The following is a 27,946-nucleotide window of genomic DNA, read 5'->3' as shown; positions in this document are numbered from 1 at the left end:
TTGCTGCCTTCAGCTTCAAGCTGCCTTCCTGCATCTTCTCTGTAATTCATCAGCTCTCGCCTCTGTCCCGGTGGCCTCTCTCACGCTGTGTGCTCCCATGTAGGAAAGAGGAGAGGACACAGGACTGCAAATGGCTCCAATCACCCAACCATGCCAATTAGAGGCTCATTCTCTTCCACAGAAGGAAGGGACTTTGAAGATCATCTAGTTCCAAACACCCTGCCATGGGGCAAGGACATCTTCTACCACACCAGGTTCCTTCCCATCCAGCCTGGCCTTGAACAGCTCCAGGGGAGGAGAATCCACAACCTCTCTGGGCAGCCTGTCCCAATGTCTCACCACCCTTACTGGAAAGAACTTCTTCCTAATATTCAGTTTAAATCTCCCCTCTTCCAGCTTAAAGCCATTCCCTCCTCATCTTATCCCTTCCATCCAAAAATAGGCTCAAGGAAAGCAAATCACCCTTCTTTTTTGCCAGTCACCTGCAGGGCTGCACGTGATAAGAAGAATATAAAACCAAACAAGGAAAGAACCAGGGAATCACTATTAAGGTTGAGAAAGACCTCTAAGATCATCAAAACTCCAACAACTCCAAGACCAGACAATCTCCACCAGCATGTCCTCATCCCTGGAGACATTCAAGGTCAGACTCTATGTGGCCCTGGGCAGCCTGATCCAGCTGCAGCTGTCCCTGATGACTGCAGAGGGGTTGGACAAGATGGGTTTGAGGTTCATTCCAACCTCGTGGGTTTGAGGGTTCAATCCAACCTGATGCATTCTATGATTGTTTAGTTCTACTGATTTGGGAAGTGGAGGAAAAATATCCCCACAATACTCAGATAAACCTCCCTCTACTCATTCCATCAGAGTCCTCTACAGCTTCCTGAAGAACCCAACCAGAGGTCTCCTTAGCAGGTATAATTACCAGGGAGAGTGACACTGCTCCTTGAACTTGTTAAAACCCACCAAAAAAACCCCTCAAACAAACCTAAGATAAAAAGCATTTAAAATTATAATAATCAAATAATAGTTAAAGACAAAAATAGGGAGAGAAAATTTCCTCTCACTCCTCTAACACTTCCCAAATCCTGCAACTCAGAAAAGCAGAACTTTCCCCTCACAGTTAGGAATTCACAATTATGTGGGATTTCACCTTTAAATGTCACTGCTGTTTGTTACATGAAAAAAAAACCCTGTCAGCTTAGCCCTCCATGTCTTGCTGGTGTCTGCTTAATAGATAGTTACCTGGGATGATGGATGGCTCTTTGTTAGCCCACTAAATGGCTCACAGCCTAGAATAAGCCTCTATTTACTGCCAACATTTGTTTGTTTCAAGGATGCAAACCCCAAATCGACTCCAAGCAGCTCCACCCGATGTAAACACCAGGAATAAAAGAGGACTAATTTGAGCAGGAGTTTACAGGGCTCCATCAACACTGGCACAGCACTAAAAGGACTCTACTCAGCTGCTGAAATGCTGAGAGACAGCAGAGCAGGGAGCAAGGGGAGCCACATACATGCAGCTGACTGCTGAAGGGGCTCCAGAACTAACAGTGATGCTGGGCAGGGAGCTGGGGCTCCTCTCCACAATAAGACCACTGCACAAGCAGGGCTGGACTCCAATGTGACTGTGTGGAGGCTATCAGGTAGCTGACCGCAGGTTGGGCTGCTCCTCACCCAGCCTGGCTCGCTCCCTTCACCGTCTGCTCCCCAGTCTTCCCGGAGCTGCTGCAGGAGCAGCAATCTCAGCTAGCTTGGAAGCTCACCCCACTTTTGGTCTGCAAAGCCCATCCCTCCTTTACTGTCTTCCAGAGCCATACTGGGCACTGACCACTCGCAAAAGCCTCTCCTATTCCTGTCACAAGCCACTTACACCACACAGCTCAGCCAATTACCTGCCAGAGCCGACCCAGAGCTCCCCAGCGATTCCTCCTCCGGAGCTCTCCCGAGGAGCCCTGACAATATGGTGCGCTGCAGGCAGGTGGCCAGTTAGCATCTGACAGCCTCATTTGACTTGTGATCTCCACATAGCCACCACTTGAACCTAGGGCCAGGGAGATAACAACACAGTGCAAAGGATCTCTGACTACCTGCTCTCTGCCCCTCACTCCCAAGCTGTCAGGCTGCTGATTTACCAAACGCTTCCCACTTCTCCTTTTGCTAGTCCGGGGCTGGGTCCCGGATCAGGAGAATTAATAACTTCTTATTAAAACCCACACCAGCCACGGTCCCGCTGCAAGTGCCACGGAAGGTTAATTAGCAAGGATGAGCTGAAACTTTTGTTCACGTTTCTGACTCACTTAATCTTGTGAGAAGCCAGCAAGCTGACATATTCTGCCTCGGAAGGTGCCAGGACAAGCAGGCTGTTCCCGTGACAGCCGATGCGAGCCGTCCTCCCGATCCGGTGGATGTATTCCGCAGGTGAAGCTGGAGCATTGTACTTCAAATAACAGGGAAAAAACACCACAGAACCACACAGACACACACACAGAACAAGGGAATGTGAGAAGGGAAAGGAGGAATTAAGGGAACATGGTGTGTTAATTATAAAGGAGACGCTCAGCCAGCTCGGCTGCAACAAAAGGGATCTCAGCAAAGCCCCCGCGCTGTGGCTCCCTGTTTATAAAGAGCTCCTCGGGCTCAGCCCTGGAACCATCACTCAGCTCCCTCAGCCAGGCTGCTTTTTTTGACATGTGAATGTGACACATTGGGCAACTTTCAGATAATAGGACACTTTTCCTCCCACCTCAGTGCCTCTTTTCTGCCCTTCTTTTTTTTTCCCTCTTACATTTTATTTCTGCGGAGACACATCAGGAACCTGTTTGCTTCCCCTCAAAAATAGAAACCTCACAGAAATCTCAAACCAAACACAACCTTCCCCTCCCAGGTTTGCCCTGACAGGAGGGGGAAGCTGCCTGCTGTGCACTTGTTAGAAAAGCCATTATAGATCATCAAAGAATGGTTCAGGTTAGAAGGGACCTTAAAGATCATCTAGCTCCCACCCCCTGTCAGGGGTAGGGACACCTTCACAGACTGCACTGGGTTGGAAGGGCCCCCCAGAGGTCATCTTGTCCAACCCCTCTCTGCACTCAGCAGGGACACCTCCATCTAGATCAGGCTGCCCAGGTCCACATCAAGTCTGACCTTGAAGGTCTTCAGGGACACCTCCCACTAGACCAGGCTGCTCATGGACTCATCCAACCTGGCCTTCAACACCAAGTGAGGTAGCATCCACAACTCCCCTGGGCAACCTGTTCCAATTTGGAACTGGGCTAACAAATCGGTTTTGCTTAGCTTAAAAGCAAATCACAACTGGTTACTGGACAGAAGAAACCTTAGAGATGAGTGCTTCCAGCAGCCTAGGGGACATGGCAGTTGTCTTCCCACTTCCAGCTATCAGGCACTATGAAACTGTTGCTTAAACCTCCCCCCTTAATGCAGCAGTGCCTCTCATTTACCTCGCTGGGAATCAAAACTGCCTGGCCATTTGCAAGATGTGATCAAGGGTGACATATTTCCCTCCCTTTAACCTCCCCCTATTCTTCCCCCCCCCCCACACACACTCCTCCTCCCTCTCTTTCCTGGAAAAATGAACAGGCACAGAGATATTGCTCAGAAATGAGCCCTCAGCAGTTTAACTGGAAAAAACCCAACAACCAAAGCCCACTCTAGTGTTTATACCTGTGCCCTCTGGCAAAGTTTCTACTGGCTAGAGGTGTGAGTAAGATGCTGTGAGCAATCTAATTGCTCCCTGCAGGTCCTTGCTCTTGGACACAGCTCTCAGGACAGCTGAGATTTCGCCTTCTGGACACACAGAAGTCTCCCAGGGTTTTAGGTAATTTGCACTGCATTCTAACACTGGCAACTATATCTTTGGGTAAATTATAGTAATATACAGATCTGGGAATTAAAAGACTTCTCTTTCCCAGCCTTTTCCAACCAGCTACCTGCTACCCAAGCTTGCCTTTTTCCCCTCTTATTTTTTTGGAAACCCCACAAAAATAAAACAAAGCAAAATTTGTTACCTGAAGGGCTGGGGGCAGAAATTGAAAGAGCTCTGCTGAGGCTCCGTGCCCTGCTCTTTTTACCCAGGTGTCACTTGCTACATGAGACTCTCTGGATCAGTTTTTTCCTCCCCTCCTTTAATTTTTTTAATTATCAATCTTTTATAAAAGATGAAACCTGCCTCATGCTCTCAGCTTCCTCTTCTGAAATGATAGGCTGCTATTTTTAAAGGTTCAATCCATCTCTCTCAGCTTCAGGTTTGTTGTGTTTGGTGTTTGGGTTTTTTTTTTTACCCAAAGACAGAATTTCTGTCAACAGCAACTGCAGCAGCTTTGGGTTTTGGAGTTTGTTTTGCCTTTATTTTTTTTCCCCTCCTCCAAAGGAAAATGAAATCTGAATTCTGCAGTTCTACTGAAAGCTGAATGCTTCCAGCTACCCAGCCCCAAGCCAACAAAGCCTCGCTTGAAGCAGTCAAGTTCTTGCACAGACACTATTGGGCTGCTCAGTGTTTAAGATTGCACTTGAACTCCACATGGAGTAAGCTCAGAAAAACAGGAACACAGGACTGCAAGAGATGCCCAGTACTGCACCACATCTGCCCTCCTGGGGAGTGGAAAAGGACAATTTCCTCCCAGCCATTGGAATATTGTTAGACAGCTGATAATGCAGGAGTTGTTGAAGAGGAAAACACTGTCAGAACCAAAGCCATGGCAGCAATGCTGTACCCTAGCAAAGCCCCCAGCCCTGCAGTCTCCCACACCTGTAGGCATCAGCACAAAGACCAGCAAACTGCAGAAAGGGTCTGGCTGGAGCAGGATTTCAGCTGAGCAAGACTGCACTTAATCCATGTGTACACACAGAGCAGACCTACCTGTACGATCCAGGTTACTCGAGGCAGGTCCAGTCCCCGAGCTGCAACATCCTTTGGAATAAATAAGGAAATTAGGAACAATGCCTGGGAGGTGTCAGCAAAGTAAGAACACTTCTGGGATGGTAACCATGGCACAAAACAATAGGAGGAATTTTAGCTGCCTACTTTGGGAAAAGATGGATTGAAGGTCAGGAATAATGTTGAGGGGTTAAAATAGAAGAAAGATTGTGTTTAACAGAGTGAGCCAATAAAAAATGATCCACTGCTGTGGCCCAAAGCCTGGAGGAGATAAACCCACCTATTTCAGGAGAGTGCTGTTGAATTACAGCAGCTTGCCACAGTCCCTTTACATTCGGAGGGAACCAACTGCCTCAGTGGAAGTGATCTCTTTGGATCTTCAGTTGATTTCATTGATGACAACAGATTTGCTCACAGCCACCTACTACCCACACTGTTGAAGAGAGGCAGGAGGAATTCTCTGGAAGGCAACACTATTTCTGAGCACAGCTTTCCCCATAGCAAGCCTAAGAACTGAACCTAGGCTGCTTATGATAAAAAGGGAAATGGCCATAAAATTAATGAGCTCAGGACTGGAATGGAATATCCAAAGATAAACTCACCTCCACCTACAAATATTTAGGTGTTTCCTCTGCAATGGTCTGAAGCTGAGGAGCAGAAGACCTGCAGGTCACCCAGCCCTGTGGGGAAAGGCCAACTAACAAGTTAGCAGCATCTGAAGGGAGCTGGAGTGCAGCTGGAGGAGAGGTACCTGCACTTAGCCCTTACATGTGCACCAGTCTGGCTTTGATTTGGCAAAAATGAAACCCAGCCCCAAAAAGAGTCTGAAGATGCTATCAGAACTGTTACCTGATGTGCCAGCTGGGGAGAAAACCCAGACTTGGAGGACTTGAATCACAGAACTGCTTCACTTGGAAGAGACCTCTGAGATCATCAAGTGCAAACATCAACCCAGCACCACCGTGGCCACTAAACCATGTCCCAGGGTGCCATGTCCATGTCTTTCTTGCACACCTCCAGGGCTGGGGACCTGCACCATCCTGAGCAGCCTCTGCCAATTCCTGACCACTCCCGCAGCAAAGAAATTCTTCCTCATTTCTAACCTAACCCTCCTCTGGCACAACTTGAGGCCGTTTCCTCCTCTGCCAGCTGATACAAGGGAAAAGATACCAAGCCTCAACTCAGTCTAACCTCCAATCTAATTGGAAGGCATGAAGAGGCTTTGGTGCCTCATCTAACCTCAGAATGAGAGCCTTCAGTTACCAGCAGAGCTGAAAACCACCACTCTCTTAAAGAGAAAGAGAGTCTAAACACTGCTGAAACACACTGCAAATTCCCTTCTTGATTTTGTCTTTAAGGAGTTTACATACTATTCCAAAGGGAGAGGGAGCACAAATTAGTCTCAATCTCCCTTCTTGACTTCCTGTTCATCAGCAGCACCCTCACATCATCCTTGTTTTTTACATCCACCACATGCAGCAGCAGAGCAGGTGTGCAGCTTTAGCTCTGTTAGGACCTGCTTTGGAACACGTCTCGCTTTGAGCGAGCTGCAAAACAGAATGTATTAAGAACGCAAGCAGCAGCTTAATGTACTAAGAACGTGTCAGCCACCCACTGAAGTGTTTTCAGGCAACTCCCACACGCTTTAAGAGACTGGGAAGCTGATGTTTTGGCAGCAAAAGCCCTTCCCAGAAGCACTACAGCCAGGTTGTTTTGTGGCTCCAAGCGCAGGAAGAGAGGAGCTGCTTTCCGCGGCGCCCACTCTGCGCTGCTGCGCGCTCCAGCTCCAGCACGCTCATTAAGGAGAGACTTGTTCCCAGAGTCAGGATGAACAGATGTACAAAAAGCCATTTAAAGGAGGCTGGAGAAAATAAATCAAGAGGAGTCAGGGAAGGCGTTCAGCAGTTACCAGGATAACAAGACTCTAAACTCTACAGCAGGATCAGACAGCAGTGCTGACGCCTGACTCCCATCTGCCTGGCTCTGTGCTGTGCTTCCAGGCTGACAGGCCTTTGGTGTTTGCCTGTGCTGTGCTCTCTCACACACACAGCAGTCTAGGAAAGGCTGTGTTTGATCAGAGGGATCTGACCTTGGGACAGGGTCAGCCTACACAATAGAAATCCGCAGCCAAGTTTTCCCTGTGGCCAGGAGCAGGGAACTCCAACATGGGAAGGAGGAGATGGCAGAGGCCAACTCATCCATCAGGGTTCTTAGAATCATACAATCAGTCAGGGTTGGAAGGCACCACAAGGAGCAGTCAGTTCCAACCCCCCTGACATGCCCAGTGACACCCTACCCCAGATCAGGCTGTCCAGAGCCCCAACCAGCCTGGCCTTAAACGCCTCCAGCCATGGGGCCTCAACCACCTCCCTGGGCAATCCATTCCAGCCTCTCACCACTCTCATGCTCAACAACTTCCTTACCTCCAGGCTTACTCACTCCACCTCCAGCTTTGCTCCATTCCTCCTAATCCTGTCACTCCCTAAGGGCCTAAAAAGTCCCTCCTCAGCTTTTTTGTAGGCCCCCTTCAGATACTGAAGATTCTTTCCCTCCACTTCTGGGGGTTGTAGACATCCCCACCCCAGAGGTATTCAAGACCAGGCTTGAGCACCCTGGTCTAGTGGGAGGTGTCCCTGCTCATGGCAGGGAGTTTGAACTAGATCTTTAAGGTCCCTTCCAACACAAACCACTCTATGATAGCCTTTCTCAACACCTCTGGGTGGCAAGAGACAGTGTCCTTCCCACGTGCACGTACCAAAGCAAGCAGGAAAGCTGAAAAGGTTAAGCAAAAGCCTAATAAATAGCCAGGGAGAAGATCTGGGGAGGAGGCTCTCTCCCATCGCCAGCCTTGCATTCACTACTGCTTCCACTCCACTCGGCTGTTACTGACACATATCAGCAGCTGTTCTCCTGGGGTTTCACTTGGCTTTCTTGCAGCACTCTTGGGAGCTGCTGGTAATTGGAGTGTTTTGCAAACTCTCAAAGATTCCCCAGTATCAGCCCACCTGCGTCTCCTGTAGCTCCTGTTCCTCAAAGACCCCAGCAGACAGCAGCAAGGTAGAATTAGGATAAAAAGTTTGGAGTTGATTTGCTTTCCTCTGCAGGCAGAGTCCATGAGCTTCTCACTTCTCAGATCTTTAGGAAAATACCTGTGGGTCACCTTACCAGGAGAGAATGCAGCTCCAGCAACAATTACCCAGTTTTACTAGCACTGCATTTATTCCACACACAGAAGCAAGAACCTGCTGCCACTGCTCTTTCAAGAAGCCCAACACATTTCCAATGTACTGCTCTCCCTTTTCCAACAGCCCAGACAGCATTCCCCCTTCCATGCATGATCCCACACCATGCCTCAGTAAGAGGGAGATCAAGAATCTGACTCCTCAGCAGGTCACTGCTGATTCCTTGCAGTGGAATACGAAGGGAGAATAGGAAGGGAAAATGAGGGTACATGAAGGGAGAATGGGAAGGGAAAATGAGGGAACATTAAGGGAGAACAAAGTGACCATCTCATAGCAGCAAGGAAAAAGTCTACACCACTGTAAGTTCAAAGAAAACCCAGATGCCAGGCAAACAAATCCAAAGCCTTAACCAGGTTCCTGCCCTGATTCCAACTCCAAGCCCCAGTGTGGCTCAGTATCAGGGCACAATCCACCTGAGGACCCCCTGAAATGCCAACATTTCTGCTTCTAATGATTCCTGCTACCAGCCTGTGCTGGTGGGGTACAGAGGGATGGGAGGCAAAAAGCAGCCACAGCAAAAAGCAGCCACAGCAAAAGGGAGGCACATTGCTGCTGGAGATCAGAACCACCACGGCCACAGAAAAAGTTTTGCAGGGGCCTCTGTGCGAGAGGGACTGAGCAAAGCATCTAATTAGGGCAAAGGAAATTGCTAAAGTTGCTTTTGAAAGACACTCAATGGTGAGGTCTTGAAGGCCCTGAGCTTGACAATTGGCTGCCTACATGAGGCCTAGAAGTACAGATGGAAGGCAGCTTGCTCAGGTGCCAGGCTGTCAGTTGGATTAAAATGACTCATTTATTTACCAAAGAAGCTCACAAAGTGCTTTAGCTAACAGGCAGAGAGGGCCGAGCGGCTCTCCAAGCTGGGGAAGAAGCTCTCGCGCCTTCCCGGCCTGCCAAAAGTCATTACTGCCGAGTGTGGAAAGCCATCAGCAGGGTAGAGACCCCCGTCGGCAGGGTGACAGATTGGGCTGCGTAATCAGAGGAGGAAGGAGAGAGCACAGAAGCTGTCAGAGGCGAAAGCTCTTGGCTGGGGCCGCCAGAAAACTGGCAAGATGAGTTAGCGTGACTGAGTAAACAGCAAACCATCTCCAAATGATCTTTCCTCCCTCCCTGGAAGAGATGAACTTGTTTAGAAAAGGCACATCCCAAAGGAAGCTGCAAAGAACTTCGGTGAAGGAGAGGGAAATAAAGCTGGAGGAGACCCCTCGGAGGTACACGGCCCCCTTCTTTATGCTGCTGTCTGCCAGCTCATATTGTCTGGCACGGACACCAAGCCCAAACCCAGCCCATTTTATGGCCTATATTAATATACATCTGACCTAGAGCAAATTAATAAAAGGAACAGCAGGTCCCATTGCTTACTAGAGCGGAAAGATGGGTGGAGAACATGGCATAAGGGACAAGGGAAGGACAGCAACATTATTTCTGCTGCTCTTTTGTCAGCCAGCTTTCCAAATTTCGTGGGCACCAACCAGGATTGTGCACTGAGAAGCACAAGGAGCAAACTCTCCCAACGCTTTTTTTTCCTCCCTTCTTCTTTGGTTTTCTTTTTTTGCTGATACGAAGGAAAGTGTCAGAAAAAGCAATGCCCTCGGAGGCAGGAGGTGGTCACAGAGCTTGGCTGCCCTTTGGACATCTGCGATGGGGAGAGCACCTGTAATGTGGGCCTGGTGCAAAGTGTATCTCTATATTAAGGTGTCCATATGGTCCCCATTACTGTGGTAACAGGCCACCTCCTGCTTCCAATGCATTTGTCCTCCCAACATCTCTGTAAGGCAGAGCAGTGCTGCTATCCCCACTTTACAGATGGGGAGCTGAAGCAGAGGGAGGTTTTGGACTCGGGCACACAACTCACTGTGCTTAACGCGCTAAGCAGGCGCCAGCTGAGCCACAGCCACGGCAGCCCTGCCTTGCAGGAAATGCAGGGCAGCTTAGCTGGAAATGAAGGAGGGTTGTGATAAATGCACCAGCCAAGGCTCCTCTCTTTGCAGCACTTCAGGTTAACTCACAGCACCTCCCGTTAGCCACGGGTCAGGGGCAAGCACACGGCTGACGTGTGGCTCCTTGCCTTGTCAGCACAATTCCATATCCACTCGGATGGTGTCTGTGGCATGGCAGGAAATCAAACCACATCCCTAATGTCTCAAGGCAGAGATCCCATCCACTGGGATTTCTTTATCCAGCTTCAGTCTTTTTCCTCCCGTCCAGAGCTGGCAGATTTTTTCCTTTCCCCCTTCAAACGGTGCCACTCAGGAACTGATATCCCAGGGACTGCAATGATTCTGTTTGCTCTCTGGCTAAAATGCAGCATTCAGTATCTTTCCAAACACATTCAAGTGAAATTCCAGTAAGAAAGACACATGCCTGAAATTTCTCAGCCAAAGAGAGCAGGCTGCCTGGTGGACAAAGTTCAGCTATTTATTATTTAGACTTGACCAACCATTTTTAACCTTCTTAATCTGCACCACTGAGTGATTTAAGCTTTGCTACCACTTAAGATTTTTTTGCTATCACTTCAGATACTCTTCCCTGTACAAAGGGGAACCAAGTTGAAGCTAGGCTTGTGCGTGGCAAAGATGCTTTTTGACCTTGATGAGATCACTGAAAGGCTGCACACAGAGGCAGGACCAAAAGTAGCACCTAACAAGTCTAATTTCACAGGTGATGCAATATCTAAACTGCCAACGCTAAATCAAAGGCTCCTATTAGAGAGAAGCACGAAAAGAAGATAAAATTCAGCCCTTTCTGGGGGTTGGGGGAAGTGTGTGGAAAAAACCAAGGCACCTGGTTGCCTTTAAGAATGATGTGCTGCAAGAAGAGGAGTCATTTCAGAGCTGGAGAGGGTTTCTCAGCTCTAATTACTCCCGATCGCTGTAATTTACAGGTTTGCGGTGGGTAGAAATCGCCAAGATTCACACATTTTCAGATCAACAGCTGCCACTATTAGAGAGCAAATCGTGCAGCCTTCTGCACCACTGCAGCAGGCTAGCTGTGGCACAGACAGGTCACAAACGAGGAGTGGAAGGTGCCACCACAACACAAGGGTGCCAGCAAACTTCAGCAGAGGACAAGAATTTCTCCCCTCGGCACCCTTGAAGGCAAATCTTGAAGGGCAAGAAGCAGGGAGAAGAGCAGAGCCTGTGAGTCTCTAGTGACAGCACTCTCCGGTGGGGCTTCCCTTCCTTCCATCCCTGCAGCTTTTGTTTTTAACCTTGGGGCAGACACTAAGAAAGGAAGTGCCACAGCACACCCAATTTACCTGGCACTTGTGGGGCATACTACAAATTAGCACTACCTTCCACTGACTGCACGCAGAGGGCAAGGCTCCAACTTCAAACAGCCTTCTCCAGGCGTAAGAGCATGCAGAACACTTAAAGGCCTCTTGTCTAAGACATGAGCTACTTCTGCACGTGGTACCTTGCAGGAAAAAGGCCACAGAACCCTTTGCAAAGAGGGCACAGGAGATGCAGGAAGAGGAGATGACTTTCCTCAAGGTCAGACAGCGAGCTGGAATCAGAGCCGAGAGACAAACCCTCTCTTCTATCATTAGATACCAGACAGCCCCATTAGCCTGGAGCTGCAGAGGGACTCTAAGTTACTTACAGTGCAAAGCAAGATGCCAGTCTTGGATTTTAGGAACTCCTGGAAGACCTCTGTTCTTTCCTGGAGGATAGAAACAGAAAAATTAAAGGAGTGCTTATATACATCACAATCAAAGAGAACCCAAATGAGCTGATGCAGCCATTTAACAACCGTGCCCTGGTCACTGCATCACGCAGAGCTTCAAAAGCAAAGGATCTGGCTTCACAAGTTCCAGTCAGACTTCCCCTGCACACAAGAAAACCAATCTGTGACATACAGGTGTGGCCCCAGGTACAGCATCTGGGGCAAAGCTGAACACATTTGGTCGAACCAAAGCAGCCAACACCTCCAAGGTTTGCACAGAGCGCAGCCTGTGCGTGTCAGGAAGCAGCAACTGCTGGGAGAGGACCCACCAGAGCTTTAAAGCAGCAGCAACAGAAGCACTGGCAGACAACACAGGCTTTTGTGAAGGCAAGGAGAAGCTGGACATCTTAGCTGCTGCCTGCCCAGTGCCACCACGGGCAGGATGAGCCCATTTTGTTGACACAGTGATACAGTCACATCACAAGAGATCAGCCTCATCGTGCGCCCAATGGGGCATGCAGACAGGCACTGGGCTGGCTCAGCAATCATTAAGCATCGGAGCTGCTCAGCTGCACAGTTGCTGATGGGAACTGCTGTGGGATAAATCCTTACGGTTACAGGGCAGGAGAGATGAGACCTTGGCCAGAGACCTCTGCTCGAGGGGGAAGGGACTCACAAAGCTCCCAGGGCACACTCGCATGGCCTCATACCAGCAAGGACCACTGGGACGGAGGTTGTGTTTTCAGGCGGTGGTCAGAGGCAGGTTGCTCCCCCTGGGCCTCATCACTGGTTTGCACCAGCAGAATTCCCATGGAGGAGCTCAGGCTCCCATGCAGGGCTGTCCACAGCCCTCAGGTCCCAAATCACCCCACCAGCAGCTGCTGAGCTGTAAAGCTCCAGAACTGCAGGAACCTGCTTGTACAGCTTCTCACCCTCGAAAGCCTCCTGCTTTGCCAGTGCCAAAACCTCCCTCAGTACACTCCAGCTCAACCACTTTGGGAGGTGCTTTTTCTTTCCTTGATAAAAGCAACAGACTCTGATTTTTCCAACCCACATTCCATCATGCCATTTGCCATCAGACACTCCCTGAACACCAGTAAGTTGAGACCTCTAGCATTTGGTCTTGCCAGTACCACCTACCCACCCACACTCCCTCTCCCCAGCTATGGGAAACAGCTCCACACTCACACTCCCTCGATTTGATCCCAGGCCCTCTCCAGCTGCAGAAACACCACATCCATTCCCTCCCTCTGCCTTTTGCTTCCTGCTTCCTAAAGACTCTCATTTCCAGGTTTCAAGCCTTCCTCCTCAGAGTTCTAGCTAGGAACTAAGCGAATGCCCTGTTTTGGTGAGGACTGAGAAGAAACCTTACCCTGCTGACTCCCAGCTAGAGGTGCTGCTCTGGGGAAGAAGGGGAGCTGGGGCCTTGCTGACACACTGAACCCTCTGCTGCAAAAGCTAAAGAAGAGAGCACGCTGTATCTTGTTGACAATGACAGCAGCCGTGCTCAGCAGTACCATATGGGATCCACAATTTAGCTCCATTAATGCTCTTAATTTGAAGACATCAAGCACTAATTACACACTGGGTACTAAAAAGGCAAAACCCTTCCCCTGGTGCCAGCTACTTAGTGGTGTTCTGTTGGCTTAACAGCTGGTCAGGGTAGAGTTGGGCCAGACCAGGCCTGCTCACTCGCTCAGGCAGGCAGGTTGAGGAAAGGCCAGACTGCAGGGACAGCAAAGCACATGTTTCTGGTCTCCACAGGATGGGAAATGAGTGAGAAAAAACAATGGCTCTTCACCTCTTGCTTCAGCAGAAGAGCTCTATTCATTTACCATCTCTGCTGTGCAGCTCAGAGTAGAGCAGCAAGTCTCTCCATCACAGACCACGGGCAGGATCAGAGGCTGAACTCACAAGGGAGGTCCCTCAGCTACTGAGAGACACATTGCAGAGACAGTTCATTTGACACTCTTCTCTTGGCCTCCCAGCCCTCTGTAGCATTACCAGCCCCATCCAGCTTAAAACTAGACCTGCTTGGGGTGATCACTGTTTTACTGCCATTATTCCATCCCGAGAAAAAGAAGAGCCTGTCAAGACACTGCTCTTCAAAACCAAAGCCAAACTGCTCCATCTTCATCTAATGAAGGCAACTTATTGGGTAGTAACATTTGGGGGCTTGGATGAGGTCTGCCTTTGGCATGAAGAACCTGTCTTGACTGCACAAGAGGGAGTCATGGATACCTAAATGGTTTAAGTGCACCCACCAGCCTGCTGAACTAACTCTTCTTGCCTCTTCAGCTGTGTTTTTTCAGCTACAGCCACCAAGGTACCATCCAGAAGTGGGACAATATTTGTATTCTCATTAGCAGATGGAAGAGAGAGGCCCCTAGAGGTGAAATGACTCTCTGTCCTCTCTTCTCCCCAGAATAACCACTCAATAAATCAGAAGGAACAAGGAATAAGGCTGCAGCTGCCGACAGCTGCAGAGCACTCACTTCCTGCGCCATGCTGCCGTGCAGTCGGACAAACTGTAGGCCTGCAGAGGAGCCAGATGAACCTTCAGGCTGTTCTGATCCTGGCCTTCCTGCAAGGACCTTCAGGAGGAGCTCATAGTGGAATTCCACTTGCTCACAGCTGGAGAAAAAGATGATCATCTTGTGGCGTTTTTCAACCTGGAAGAACGAGAGAACTGCTCAGGATCATTTCCCACAGGCATCAGAGGTCTTTTCCAAGCTGGTTAATTCTTTGATTCATCCCTCCAAAATGGAGATGCACTGAAATCCACCCACATTGACCTCAAAGATCATCCAGTTCCAACCCCCTGCCATAGGCAGGGACACCTCCCACTAGAATAGGTTGCTCAAGGTCTCACCCAAGCTGGTCCTGAACACCTCCAGGGAGGTTGCTAATGTGCTCCACAACGTCCTTGGGCAACCTGTGCCAGTGTCTCACCATCCTCACTGTCAAGAACCCTTTCCTAACATCCAGTTTCAATCTCCCCTCTGCCACTTCAAACCCATTCCTCCTCATCCTGGCATCACAAGACCTTGTCAATAGTGCCTCCCCAGCCTTCCTGTAGGTTCCCTTTGGATAGTCAAAGAGAGCATGGGTTAGATCTAGGGCTTTGAAGTGCATTTGGTGTACAGGAAGCCACAGGAGAGCTGAGCTACTGTTGAGTGTGATCAAAGATCACATTCTGTGCTCCACAACCTCCCTGAAGGTGTTTAGGACCATGTTGGATGAGGCCTTGAGCAACTTGTTCTAGTGGGAGGTGTCCCTGCCTATGGCAGGGAGTTGGAACTGGCTGAGCGTTGAGCTCCCTTCCAACCTAACCCATTCTATGATTCCATGACAGAGGAACAGCTAAAGGAGCTGGAAAGAGCAGAGAGCTGCTCAGCAATGTAAATGCAAACAGTCTCACCTTGCATTTCTCAAGGATAAAAGCTGCCAATGTGACAAGCCTCAGTTTGCTGGGGACCAACATGAAATACTGCTTGAGCTTCTCTGGAACAGCAAAGTTTCCTGGGTCCATGCAGTCTGATGAGCCATTGGCTTGTCTCTCTGCTTGGGATGCTGGTTTGGGTGCCTTCTGGGTTTCATCTGCTATGGAGATGCTGATGGGATCATTCAAGCTGATGTCAGCCAGCCATGTCACTCCTAGAGCACAGAAGGTGACAGATGAGGGGCAGCCTGGGCTGCTGCTGGGGAAGGTGAGGATACAGACACATAAAGAACCCAACTGACCCAAGTCCAGTGAGGAGCAGGGAAACACAAGGAGTCAATGACAGAAAACCTCCACAGGCCTCACACTTTACAGGGGGTTTAGTCAGCCTTAGTTGCTGTGGACTCCACCAAAAGCATCACAAGACACTAACCTGAGCCAACTGTGCTATGTTCCACTACATAAATGCCTCAACCAGGTGAAAACCAATGCTGCCTAATTCTGTCTGTGGAAAAAACACAACTGACCCTCACTCTGTCACGAGTGCAGGAGTCACAAGGCCTGGCTGAACTCCTGCCTCAGCAACTGACTTCTTGTGTGATACTGCAGCAAATCACACAACAGTTGTCCCTGCCCTGTTGTCAGCTTTTTGCCTTCATTATAGTTTTGTAAAGCAAACGATCCCCCCCTCCTGCTGCTTCCCAGGTTCAGGGTGACTTTGTTCTGGGATTTCTGAGACAGTAAGTCCTTGCACTGAGAGAAATCCCAGCAACAAAGGGCAAGTGTCTTAAGCCCAAAGAAATTAACAGGTGTTCTATTTCTGCAAAGGGCTTCATCTGGACTGGGCTGCAATCAGCTTCAATCAACCATTCTGCAGCTGCCTGTGTAATGGTCAGATCAGAGAGCCCCAACTGCATGTAACCTACCTTCTGTGAGGGTGGCTGAGAGCAGGACATTCTGACGTGTCTCTCTCACAGCATTTAAAGCATTGAGTATCACAGCTACATCCTTCTCAAAGCCCAGGTCCAGGATCCTACAAACACAGCAGAGGTGACAAGAAGATGCTGAAGGAGAAAGTCTTAATTCTACACAAGCCAATTAGCAATAGGAAGAAGGGCTAAAGCTGATCAGATCAGAAGCCTTTCTTCATGTTCCATCTTCAACTCTGGCCAGGGTCAGAAGCCCCAGAGGAAAGCTCTGCAGTGAGTAATCCTGCAAGAACCTCTCCAAAGGGGACATTCTGTTCTAGTCCCAGACACCTGGTGCTTGGCTGAGGCTGCTGAGAAGGAGCAGTTTAAGGTCATGTGCCTGCTCTTTTGTAATCTTTAGTGGATTATGGTCAAGAGAGTAAAACAATTCTGTTCCATCTCCAAACACTTGGCTGTTTACCTGTCTGCTTCATCAATAATCAGCCACTGAGTGCGACGGAAGTGAATACACTCTGTGGACTTGATGTGATCAACCAGGCGCCCAGGAGTTGAGATCAGGATGTTTATCCCTTTGCGTAGCCTGTTGAGATTGAAAACAAACACCACAACAGCAAAACACACTCCAAAAAAACACCCAAAGAAATGAGACAAAACAAAAGCAAACAGCTTAGGAGCAACGCTGGAGTAGGATCCAGAAGGAAGAACTTGACCCGACAGAGAAAATCATCACAATAAAATTAACAAGGATGGTATTTTCCTCACTGATTAAACCTGCACAGCTAAATTTTATCCTTGATCATTGTTAATACTCAGAGGCAGACTCAGAGTGGAAAGAAATAGCAATAATATGTAAAAAAAACAAAAGAAAATCTAACCCACCCAAGCTAGGTTTTGTTTTCTAATTGAGTATTTGGTTTGCTATCAAGAGTAAACTTCTTTTTGTGTATGCCTAGAGGAGGGAGAGATGAAAACTCCATTTTGGATTACCAGCTTACAATTCAATTCTTGAAAAGGGAAAAGAAATAAAAAGAAGAAAGATTTTTAACACCAGGAAATCTCTTCTCCAGAAAGCAATTTCCCCCACAACAAATAGTGCAGGCAGCAGTTGGTGGTAAGCAAATACAGGTGTTTGTCAGAGGAGAGGAAAGAACTCTCCAGTGACACAGGAGATCATCTGCTCAGCAGGCTCATCAACACTTTAGGAATGGATCCAGCTGGGGCAAGTGAATGCTTCCTGCTGACCCAGTCACTGTGCCTCTGCCAGATCCAAGGGGATCACAGTCCAACCCAAACTTGCAATCCTCCCTCCCAGTAAGAAAAGCACTCCAAGAGAGAAGCAGATAAACCCCACCGGAGAGCAGAAGCATCCAAGGTACAATTTAGAGCTCATTTCCTACCTGGCTTTTTCTGATTTTCTCTTTTCTCCCCCCATCAGCACTCCAGGCACAATCCAGGTAAAAGGCTAGAGAAAGGAAAACCAAGACCAAGAGAGATTCCTCTTAATAAAGAGGCAGAGCTTGAACCAAAAGAAAAATGATGTTCCTTGCTACAAAGAGAAAGGACTGAGGCTGACAGCAGCATGCAGCTGATCTAACAGTGTCTGCATGCACTCTCTCACCCAGGGCTACATATCAATGGCACCTTTACTTCCAGCCACCTAACTTGCTTCCCACATCACCTAGGAGGACAGAAACACAATCATTTTGTGCACCACTTCCAATCACACAATAAGATTTCTTCTCCTTCCTCCCCACGTAGCCTAACATTCAAAGACAAACCACAAGGCTCTCTCTTCATCTTGCCTGCGAGCTGAATCTTCCTGGGGCCAAGGAAAAGCTAAGGCAAAACACAGATCTATAAAGTTAAGATTTACACACCAGACCTAAGAGCAACACAGCCACCACATCTGTGGCCATTGCCTCATTGATACTGGCAGGAGTTTTTGCCACTCTAATGAGCTCCAACCCTTCAGTGAACCCAATATTGCCAGGGGAGATAAAGCACAGAGCTGTCATTGCCTCGCTCGAGTGGAAAACACAGGACAGAAGCAGGGCACAGCTTGGAGTGACTGCACAAACGTGTAACAGGTAAACAGGCTTAAACCTGCACAGGTCACTGCTTGCCAGAAATGCTCCAACAAAATAGTTTCTACAAGAAGTTTTTCTATGGTTCAGAAGAAGGGAGATATCCAAGAAAGACAACATAACCTAAGCAGTTGGCACAGAGTTACTGCATCAAAAGCAGGTCAAAAAGCCTTTTTCTCCCTAATTACATCATCAAATCATACCCTTCACTCCTCCAGGCCTTCCAAAGGCTGGTCAGACCATGATCACAGCATCACAGAATGGTTTGGGTGGGAAGGGACCTTAAAGATCACCTAGCTCCAACCTCCTGCCACAGGCAGGGACATCTTCCACTAGTCGAGATTGCTCAAACCTGCTTTGCATCACTAAGGACTTGATTGTATGCAGCACAGAATGAATTCACTTCCAGGGTGTTACAATAGCAAGAGAAATTAAAGACAGGCTGAGGGAGTCAGGGTCGTTGGGCCTGGAGAAGGGAAGACTTCAGGGGGACCACACAGCTACCTGCCAGTACCTGAAGGGATCCTACAGGAAGGCTGCAGAGGGACTTTTCATGAGAGAGAACAAGGGGGAATAGTTTGAAGCTGAGGCAGAGCAGAGTTAGACTGGAGCTGAGGAAGAAGTTCTTCAGTGTGAGGGTGCTGAGACTCTGGAACAGGCTGCCCAGGGAGGTTGTGGCTGCCCCACCCTGGGGGTCTTTAAGGAGAGACTGGATGAGGCCTTGGGCAACTGAGTCTTGCTGAGAGGTGCCTCTGCCCACGGCAGGGGGGTGGAATAGATGACCTCTGAGTTCCCATCCAACCTGAGCTATTCCATGATTCTATGACACAACAAAATCTTATCTGGTAATTCCAACACTGAAAAACAAAACTCGGGAAGTGCCTTTTTTCAAGGGAAGAAAACCCAAACAAACAGAGGAGGCAGTGGGAATACAGATCAGATGAAGCACTTGGCTACCTTCTAGCCACGTGGTAAGATACTCTGCCTCTATTAAAAGGGAAGCACTATCATTTAATGATTTTAAAAGCCTTCTAATTTCTCCAGCCATTCAATTGGCAAAGCAGTTCAGCAAGCTGAAACCCATCTGTCTAGTATTAGTTTCAGTCAAACAGAACTTGTCACTGGGAGAGTTTCCATTCTCAGAGCAAAACAAAAGGCAGGCACTTCTCCAAACAAAGCCCTCGGAGTGGCACCTAGGCTTGTTTATAAAAACATGTCCAACTCAAGTGCCATAATTGCTCACTTCATTGCTCCAGGTAGTAGTTTAAACCATGCCCCAGAGCAATCATGCACTTAAAAGACAGATTTATCTTTAAGGACCATGCACTTTGCCAGATGCTGGATTTCCTCAAACACTGAATCACAAAATGCTTTAGGCTGGAAGGACCCTTTAAAGGTCATCTAGTCCAACCCCCTAAACAGCCAGCTCAATTTGCTTAGCATCTTCCAGCAAGAGGCTGAAGGAACAAGAAGAGAAGGGCATTGATTGAATTCTTACCTTCAGGAGTTTCTGCAGTGTGTCAAAGCTCTGGAGTGCAAGCTGTGGAAATCAACACAAGAAAATGAGCTCTGACAAAGTGCCTGGACTACAGAGATGGGCTCCAAACCCCTCTGGCTCAAAACTCTACTTGTGTATGAGCAGAATTTTATATATGTCCTTAATTTCTCTTTTAGAAGCTGCTTATTATCTTATTCTCTCACACAATCTTTCTTCTGTTATCTTTGGACCTGCTCAAAACCCTCTCTATTGGCTCAGCTCCACAAGCCAGCTCTCAGGACAACAGGCTGGCTTCTGGGAGTGCCCTAGTCTGTGCTCACAGCAGAGCTGCTGCAGCCCTCTGAGCATCCTCCTGGCCCCGCTCTGGACATGCTGCAGCATCTCCACATCCCTCTTGTAATAGGGGCTCCAAAACACTAACTCAGAAGTTAGTTATCTTCTGGTAGTCATAGAACTTAGGCTGGAGTCCTTGAGTTTAGGTTGGAAGGGACCTCAAGGATCATCCAGTTCCAACCCTTGTCATAAGCATAGCAAACCACTTTACCTCCCCCCTCACTTGACCCACACAGTGACCATATCACTGCATCCTTCTACCTTTCCATTTTCCAGTCAGCAGCAGAGGGAAGGGATGCACAAAGCTCGGCAGGAAGTACTTAGCTGGTAGGTTTCATGTGCTGCCTGACAGCCATGTCTGTTGTGGCAATGAAGACTGAGGAAGGCAGGAGTGCCACCGTGACTCAGTCATGGAGTAACTGAGCAGAGCTTAGTTGTGGGAGCAAAACTGTGGGAAATGCTCTCTAAATGCCACATCCTACTGTTTGCTGAGCTCTCAAGAAAGAGCTTTGCCTTCAGTACAAAGTAAGAGTAATACCAACTGTAATTAGACATTATCTTCATGAGTACTCTCTATGGCAGCTTCCAGTTTCCTACACTCAGTATTCACACAGCAGCCCAGAGAGGCAGGAAGTTTGCTGCTGTAAAAATTTAAACAGCTTCAGAGCTTTTCCCCTTTCACAGAGCTGAGCTGAGCTATTGCACTGCAGGTTGCATAAAATATTGTGCCCCAAACTAGGTACCTGCAATCAATTCTCCACAGGGAAGTTATTATCATTTGACACACACACACAAAAAAGAAAGGCTGCTACCCTCCTCTGAAATTGCCTCTGCAACTGCAAGCAGTATAAATCAAATGGAAGACAGTTCAGTGGAGGAGCCAACTCCTGGAAGGCTCATCTGCAGCACTCACTTATGGATTGGAGGGGAAAAAAAGGCTTTAAAATGGAAACATTTGTATAAAGCCACACATTTGCAAAGCTGATTTCACTTAGTTCCCCCTGTGTGAGCTGGGCAAGCCTCTCTTCCCTCTCAAGCACTCTGCTGGATTGGTTCTCCAGTTTGCACAATTATTTACAGCTGCATGAGGAAAACTCAAAAGAGATTCTTTCTTTCTTACTTTGGTATGGAACACAGCAAAAATGACAACATGGAGCTAGAGAGCAAACACTCTGCGAGGGCAAAGCCTGAGCAACAGGACAGGCAATCCCTAAGACAGCCCTTGATGGATGCACATCCACACAGCGAAATTCAGGGGTGGCAAAAAAACCCAAACCCACTCAGGGTGCCCACAGGGCAAAGAAAGAAAAAACAAACCCACTCAGGGTGCCCACAGTGAGATTCAGACCATGCCAAAGAAAAAAGGTCACCTACCTCTCTAGTTGGAACCAGTACCAGTGCGTAAGGCCCATCACTGCGCTGCAAAAGGAGAAGACAAGAGGTCCACTAAGAATCACAACCAGCAGAGCACTTCCACATCTAACTATCAGCCAGCAGAGGGAATTCGGAAGGGTTTTGGCACAAGTTCACAGTATCACAGTATCACAGTATCACCAAGGTTGGAAGAGACCTCACAGATCATCAAGTCCAACCCTTTACCACAGAGCTCAAGGCTAGACCATGGCACCAAGTGCCACATCCAACCTTGCCTTGAACTGCCCCAGGGACGACGACTCCACCACCTCCCCAGGCAGCCCATTCCAGTGCCCAATGACTCTCTCAGGGAAGAACTTTCTCCTCACCTCGAGCCGAAATTTCCCCTGGCGCAGCCTGAGGCTGTGTCCTCTTGTTCTGGAGCTGGCCACCTGAGAGAAGAGAGCAACCTCCTCCTGGCCACAACCACCCCTCAGGTAGTTGTAGACAGCAATAAGGTCACCCCTGAGCCTCCTCTTCTCCAGGCTAAACAACCCCAGCTCCCTCAGCCTCTCCTCGTAGGGCTGTGCTCAAGGCCTCTCACCAGCCTCGTCGCCCTTCTCTGGACACGCTCAAGCATCTCAATGTCCTTCCTAAACTGGGGGGCCCAGAACTGAACACAGTACTCGAGTTCAGACACAACAGTTTGGGTATTTGCCCATCTCAGCTTTTAAAGCAATGAAGAGTCTTTCAACTATCAACTGCCTTCTCCTCCTGCTCAGAAACCTGCTCCCAGCCAGACCCAGCACTCCACTCCACACGAGTTGTTTCACTCCTGCACTTCAAGCTGCAGAATATTTGATGTACAGCAACAAGCTGGTGGGCAGCAGTTGCAGAAAGGAACAACCCAGGGAGGGCTGGAAACACTTCAATCTGTAAGGAAAGTCAGGATGACCTCCTTCCATAAAACACAAGAGACACTTCAGCTGCAGAAGGATTTTCTGCTGAACCTGGTGAGCTAAACTGGCAGAAATTATCACATCTCATCCAAGTCAACTCAGCACTGCTAAAGATACAGCAGGAACCTTTGCTTTCAGCATCCCATTGCCTCTTCTGCTCTTTTACCCTTTCCAAACTTTCAACCTAGCCTACTGCAGGAGGTAGTGGGGAACGTGGAACACTGCTCCTGTATCCTCTGTATCTAAGCAGTACAGGTAAGTGGAAAGGAGGTTCCTTGACCTCTGTGTGAAGAGACAGTGCTGACTGTAAGATATCAAAGCAAATACACTGAACTCTGCTGTACCCACCTGTATTTTGGGTTCCATTCCTTGCAAAGACTGCACAAGTGGAATTCCATAGGCAAGAGTTTTACCTTTCAAAGAAAGAAAAGGAAGACTTTGCACCAAAAAATCAACTCAAAAAGGTGGCAATTGCAGCACTTGAGTAAATTACAGCACCAGTCATCCTACCACTCTTCAACTGAGGGCAAAGACTAAGAAAAGTCTTAATTAAGCAGGAAGTTTCCAGAAGAGAAGATTGACAGGCAGCTCACCAAGGGGTTAAATAAAACCAAGAGGTGGTAGTATCCACTAAGATCTCCATAAAGAAAGCTCCCCACCCAAGAACTGAGGCACCTAGGCAGCTTCCTGCAGAGCAAACACACAGTTAGTGTGAGAGGAACATGTGATGCTCAGCTCTGCTGGCCTCCTGCACCAAGGAGCAGTGGGACAGGCCCATCTGTGATAATCCTTAGACATCAGGAGGAAGCTCTGCACAAAACGTGGTGAAACACTGCAACAGGTGGGCTGCCCTAAGGTGTGGTGCCCCATTGCTGGAGACATTCAAGGTACAACTTGCTGGGTCCCTGAGCAGCCTGATCTGGTTGGTTCTTCACATAAAGAGTGATTGGCATTGGAATGGGCTGCCCAGGGAGGTGGTGGAGTCCCCATCCCTGGAGGTGTTCAAACAAAGCCTGGATGAGGCACTTAGTGCCATGGTCTGGTTGATTGGATAGGGCTGGGTGGTAGGTTGGGCTGGATGAGCTTGGAGCTCTCTTCCAACCTGCCTGATTCTATGTCCTTGCTCACTGCAGGGGGTTTGGACAAGGTGACCTTTGAGGGTCCCTTCCAATCTGATGCTTTCTAGGTGTGACTCTGTGATGGCTGGCAGCTGCACATCAACCTTCAGTCCCACCACTGTGGGACTGCATCTATCTGTGTCACAGCAGTCCCAGCAGCAGGCTTCCCAGCCTGTCACTCTGAGCTGCAGTGGGAAAGGCTTCCCAGCCTGTCACTTTATGAGCTGTACTGGGAACAGGAGGTTTTGGGTCTGTATTTAGGATCTAGTTTAACATTCTCTAGAGAGAAGACTGTCAACTAAATACTGACCTGAACCAGTCTGAGATCTCACCAGAGCATCCTTGCCTTGCAGGAGCACAGGGATTGTTTCCTTCTGAACGCTGCATGACAGACAACACAGGTTAGGGAATATGAGTGCAGTACAGGACAGAATCCTAAGTTCTTATAAGCATTCAGAACTATTTCTCCCAAATTCCACACATCCACCTCTGCTGTGTAGCTACAGCAGAAGCAGAGATTTCTAAGGCAAGCCACTAGCCAGGCATCAGTTGTGAGCTACTTAAAAAGAGAAGCAGAACTCCAAGGTTTCATCTCCAGCTGTGACAAGCAACTTGCTGAGTAACTTACAAGTTACTTCTCACCCCAAAATCAGGAAGCAACAAGCCCTAAGGCAAATGGGACAGCTTACCATGGCCTTCAAAACCAATTACACACCAGGAAATAATCAACATGATTCGATTTCAGGGGTAACAAGTGCAAAGTTTTTGGATGAATTTGCTTACCTGGTCATGCTGCTTATCTTCAGGACAGTGTTTATTGTGGAGATCTGCAGAGAACACAAAGAGGAAACTGGTTTGGTTATAAAACTATTTGGTTACTTGCTGTAGCACAAGAGCAAAAAGCAGAAGAATGATCTTTATTGGATGTTGTCAGTCCAGGGCAACGAGATGTAAAAGTTCTCATGTGCTCAAAATACTTCTTAGTTATTGCTCTGTGTTTAATCCAGGCACAGGACAAGAGGACACAGCCTCAAGCTGCAGCAGGGCAGGTCCAGGCTGGATGTCAGGAAGATCTTCACAGCAAGAGTGATTGGCATTGGAATGGGCTGCCCTGGGGAGGCAGTAGAGTCCCCATCCCTGGAGGTGTTTAAAAGGAGGCTGGACGAGGCACTCAGTGCCATGGGTTAGTTATTGGAAGGGTTAGGTGATAGGTTGGACTCGATCTTAGGAAGTCTTTTCCAACCTGGTTATTTCTGTGATCAATAAAGGGGCATCCCTCAGCTCTCCAACATGCTCCCCACCCATACCCCCATGTTTCAAGGCACACAGCCATGCTGCCACTCACCAGGTGTGGATGGAGCTCCAGCTGGCTGAAAGAATCTGTAGTGAAAACATTTTCTTGCACCTGCTGCACTGCTTTCCTGAGTTAGGGGAGACAAAGCAAACCAAAGCACATGGTGCAGGTCCCAAAAATCACTGGACAGTGCTCTACAGAAACAGCAACAAAACCACAGGCACCCAGCAGCTGCTCTGCCCAAGCGAGGGCAAGAATTCAAGACACTGAGCATCAAGGCATCGAAAAGGGGAATTGTTTCCTCCCACCTGCCCAAAGTACCTGTGAATTGCTGGGATCTCAGGGTTGTTTCTGAACAGGCTGGAGGTCTTAATGAAAGGTTTGCTTTTCTGGCTGGCATTTCTGTTGTCAGCCAACTGCTTCTTGGGAAGATGTTTTTGTGGTGGATTTCCCCTCTCCTTGATGTCAGCTTCTGTAGCAGGTTTCTTGAAGGTGTTTTTGGATGGCTTACATTTACATTTCAGAGGTGGGTTTCCAGGTGGTGACTGGAGCTTTCTTTTCACACCTTTAGACTGCTTTCATGGGAACAAAGAAAACAGAGAGCAACAACTTCTGTGTGACTGAAAATTAACAACAAGGTATCACATGGAACACAAATATCAGCCCACAGCTCCTTTGGTTTTGGAATCCCCTACACTGTGGCTAAAGAAATCAAGCTTGATTTTTGCAGCTAGACAGTTCCTGCTCCAAGGGATTCATCTCTGTGCCCCTGAACTACTGAAAAGCAAAGAGAAATCCAAAGTCCTGCACAATGCTCACCTCTGCAGGATTTCATCCAGCCTCTCCAGCAGCCAAGCAAAACATGCTTCCAAAAATCGCTCTCCACAGCTCTGCAAATCTTTCCTGATTACCTTAAAGCCATCCCTGGAGGCTTCCTTCTCTCTGAGGGCAGGTGGGCAGACCCCAACCTCACTCCCATCTCTGCTGCTACAAACTTCCAGCATCCCTAAGCTCTTCCTTTCTTCTTCTACAGCAATGGCTTTACTTTTAATGCTCTTCCAACCACCTTAAGAAAAACTTTTGCTCTTCCTATACCCCTCCAAGAACAGCAAGAGAGAAAATTAACTTCCCTTGGTATCCAAAGCTCTTCAGTGCTCCCCAACACTTTCCCAATCATAGAATGGTTTAGGTTGGAAGGGAGCTCAAAGCTCAGCCAGTTCCAACCCCTTCCATAGGCAGGGACAATTTCCACTAGAACAGGTCACTCAAGGCCTCAGCCAACCTGGTCCTCAACACCTGCAGGGAGGTTGTGGAGCACAGAAGCACCCAACATGATCAAAGATCCCATTCTGTGCTTCTGTGCTCCACAACTTCCTTGGGCAACCTGTGCCAGTGTCTCACCACCCTCACTGCAAACAACTTCTTCCTAACATCCACTTTCAATCTCCCCTCTGCCACTTCAAACCCATTCCTTCTCCTCCTCTCATTCCCAGACCTTGTCAATAATCCCTCCCCAGCCCTCCTGGAGCCCCCTTCAGATTCTGCAAGGCCACTCCAAGGTCTCCTCCAAGCCTTCTCTTCTCCAGCCTGCACAGCCCAAACTCTCTCAGCCTGTGCTCACAGCAGAGCTGCTGCAGCCCTCTCAGCATCTCTGTGGCCTCCTCTGCACTGGCTCCAACACTTCCATGTCCTGCTTGTGCTGGGGGCTGCAGAACTGCACCCAGGAGTGCAGGTGGGGTGTGAGGAGAGCAGAGCCAAGGGGCAGAATCCCCTCCCTTGCCCTGTGCCCACACTGCTCTTGCTGCAGCCCAGCACAGGCTTGTGTCTGGGCTGCACTCACACTGCAGGCTCCTGTTGAGCTTTTCCTCACCCCAGACCCCCAGGTCCTGTTCCTCAGGGCTGCTCAATGATTTCTTCCAATTATTTTCTTTGTCCTTGTGGGAGCCAAATTATTTCCAAGCTCCATTACTCCTTTTCTGTTTGTTGTTCACGTTTTTTGGCCAAGAACACTCACTGCCAGAAAAATGATGGTGCCCTCCCTCACAGTACCCGAGAGAAGCAGGGCAAACCCTGGCAAGCACTCAACCCCCGCCTCGTTTTGCACAATATTTTGGGCACGATTTTAACAAACAACACTGGAAACGACCCAAACATCACCGCAACAACTACATCCAAACGCAAAACGTCTGCTTAAACCACTTCTGGCCTCCTGTCTTCAAACTTTTAAGCGTCCAGCCCCTCACTCCTGCAGCTCACAGCATCCCCCGCAGCAGTTCGCTGCCGAGTGTCAGACTGCTCTTCGCCAGCAGCATCTCAAAGCAGCTCTGAGCGAGGCAGAGGCCAGCGAGCGTCACCCGCAGTGCCAGAGCCAGACCCAGCAGCGCAGGGAGCGCAGGCGGAGCGAGCCCAGCGCGGCTCTGACCCCCCCTGCAGGGACCCCAGCAGCTCCTACCTGCCTCTCCCCTCCACAGCTACCACGCCAAGGGACCAGGCCCATGGCCCTGTCCGACCACCAGCCTCCGGGACAGGCACCAACCCCGGCTCGGGTGAAATAAAACCCAAAGCTCCGTTTAGCAACTTTTCAGCGCTGCCTCCTCCTCCTCCTCCTCCCCTGCCTCGCTGGCCGCGGTTTCCCCACGCGAGCTCGCAGCCGGTGGCTCCCACCCCACATCCAGTCGGAGCAAGAGCCTCAGCTCCGGCCCTCAGCTGCCCCCAGTCCCCGCAGAGCGACAGCTACGGGAGCCGGACCCCGGACCCAGCCTCCTCCTCCCCCGCCCCAGCAGCACCTACCCGTCCGGGCGCGCCGTGCCCGCGGCCCCGCGGCGCCGCGCTGAGATTGAGCAGCAGCGAGCCGCCCGCCGCCATGGCCCCGCGCCTCCCGCAGGGCCCCGGGGCCGCCCCGCGGGCCGGCACCAGCCCGTGCGGGCGGAGAGGAGGCGCCCATGGGAGCGGCCGCTGGCCCGGAGCCCCCAGCCGCAGCCACCGCGCCGCAGGAGCCAGGCTGGGCACGGCCCCGCTCCTCCTCTCCGCGCCGCTGGGGCCGGAGGCTGCGCAGGCGGCGGCAGGACAGCCCCGGCCGGGGCGAGCGGGGCCTTGGCGGCGGCGGCGCAGGCGCGGAGCGGCGCGGGCGGCCC

The 27,946-nt window shown here is 49.5% G+C and overlaps 1 protein-coding gene across 5 annotated transcripts in view; it reads right to left on the bottom strand.

The window, feature by feature from the left end:
- DDX31 (DEAD-box helicase 31) overlaps positions 1–27,712 on the bottom strand; it is a 55,096-nt gene extending 27,384 nt beyond the window's left edge. Inside the window, exons 1-16 of one of the 5 annotated variants that reach the window (XR_010308462.1) lie at positions 27,603–27,711; positions 25,134–25,387; positions 24,864–24,939; positions 24,302–24,345; positions 23,829–23,899; positions 22,749–22,813; positions 21,463–21,507; positions 19,756–19,797; positions 17,571–17,635; positions 16,634–16,753; positions 16,171–16,277; positions 15,224–15,459; positions 14,298–14,474; positions 11,740–11,799; positions 4,877–4,927; positions 2,301–2,440 (exon numbers count right to left, since the gene is read on the bottom strand). Coding sequence is in view for 4 of the 5 variants with exons in the window: in XM_064171395.1 (XP_064027465.1) it covers positions 2,301–2,440; positions 4,877–4,927; positions 11,740–11,799; positions 14,298–14,474; positions 15,224–15,459; positions 16,171–16,277; positions 16,634–16,753; positions 17,571–17,635; positions 19,756–19,797; positions 21,463–21,507; positions 22,749–22,813; positions 23,829–23,899; positions 24,302–24,345; positions 24,864–24,939; positions 25,134–25,387; positions 27,603–27,677 (1,628 nt within the window). In the remaining variant the exon portion in view is untranslated. Of the gene's footprint in view, positions 1–2,300; positions 2,441–4,876; positions 4,928–11,739; positions 11,800–14,297; positions 14,475–15,223; positions 15,460–16,170; positions 16,278–16,633; positions 16,754–17,570; positions 17,636–19,755; positions 19,798–21,462; positions 21,508–22,748; positions 22,814–23,828; positions 23,900–24,301; positions 24,346–24,863; positions 24,940–25,133; positions 25,388–27,264; positions 27,325–27,602 lie in introns of those variants that run through there. The other 4 variants (XM_064171395.1, XM_064171392.1, XM_064171393.1 and 1 more) reach the window with 4 other exon arrangements.
- Positions 27,713–27,946: the final 234 nt, after the last annotated feature.

Source organism: Pogoniulus pusillus, chromosome 35 (genome assembly GCF_015220805.1).
Source record: "Pogoniulus pusillus isolate bPogPus1 chromosome 35, bPogPus1.pri, whole genome shotgun sequence".
Taxonomy (NCBI): Eukaryota; Metazoa; Chordata; class Aves; order Piciformes; family Lybiidae; genus Pogoniulus; species Pogoniulus pusillus.
This window is presented reverse-complemented; position numbering and strand designations above follow the sequence as displayed.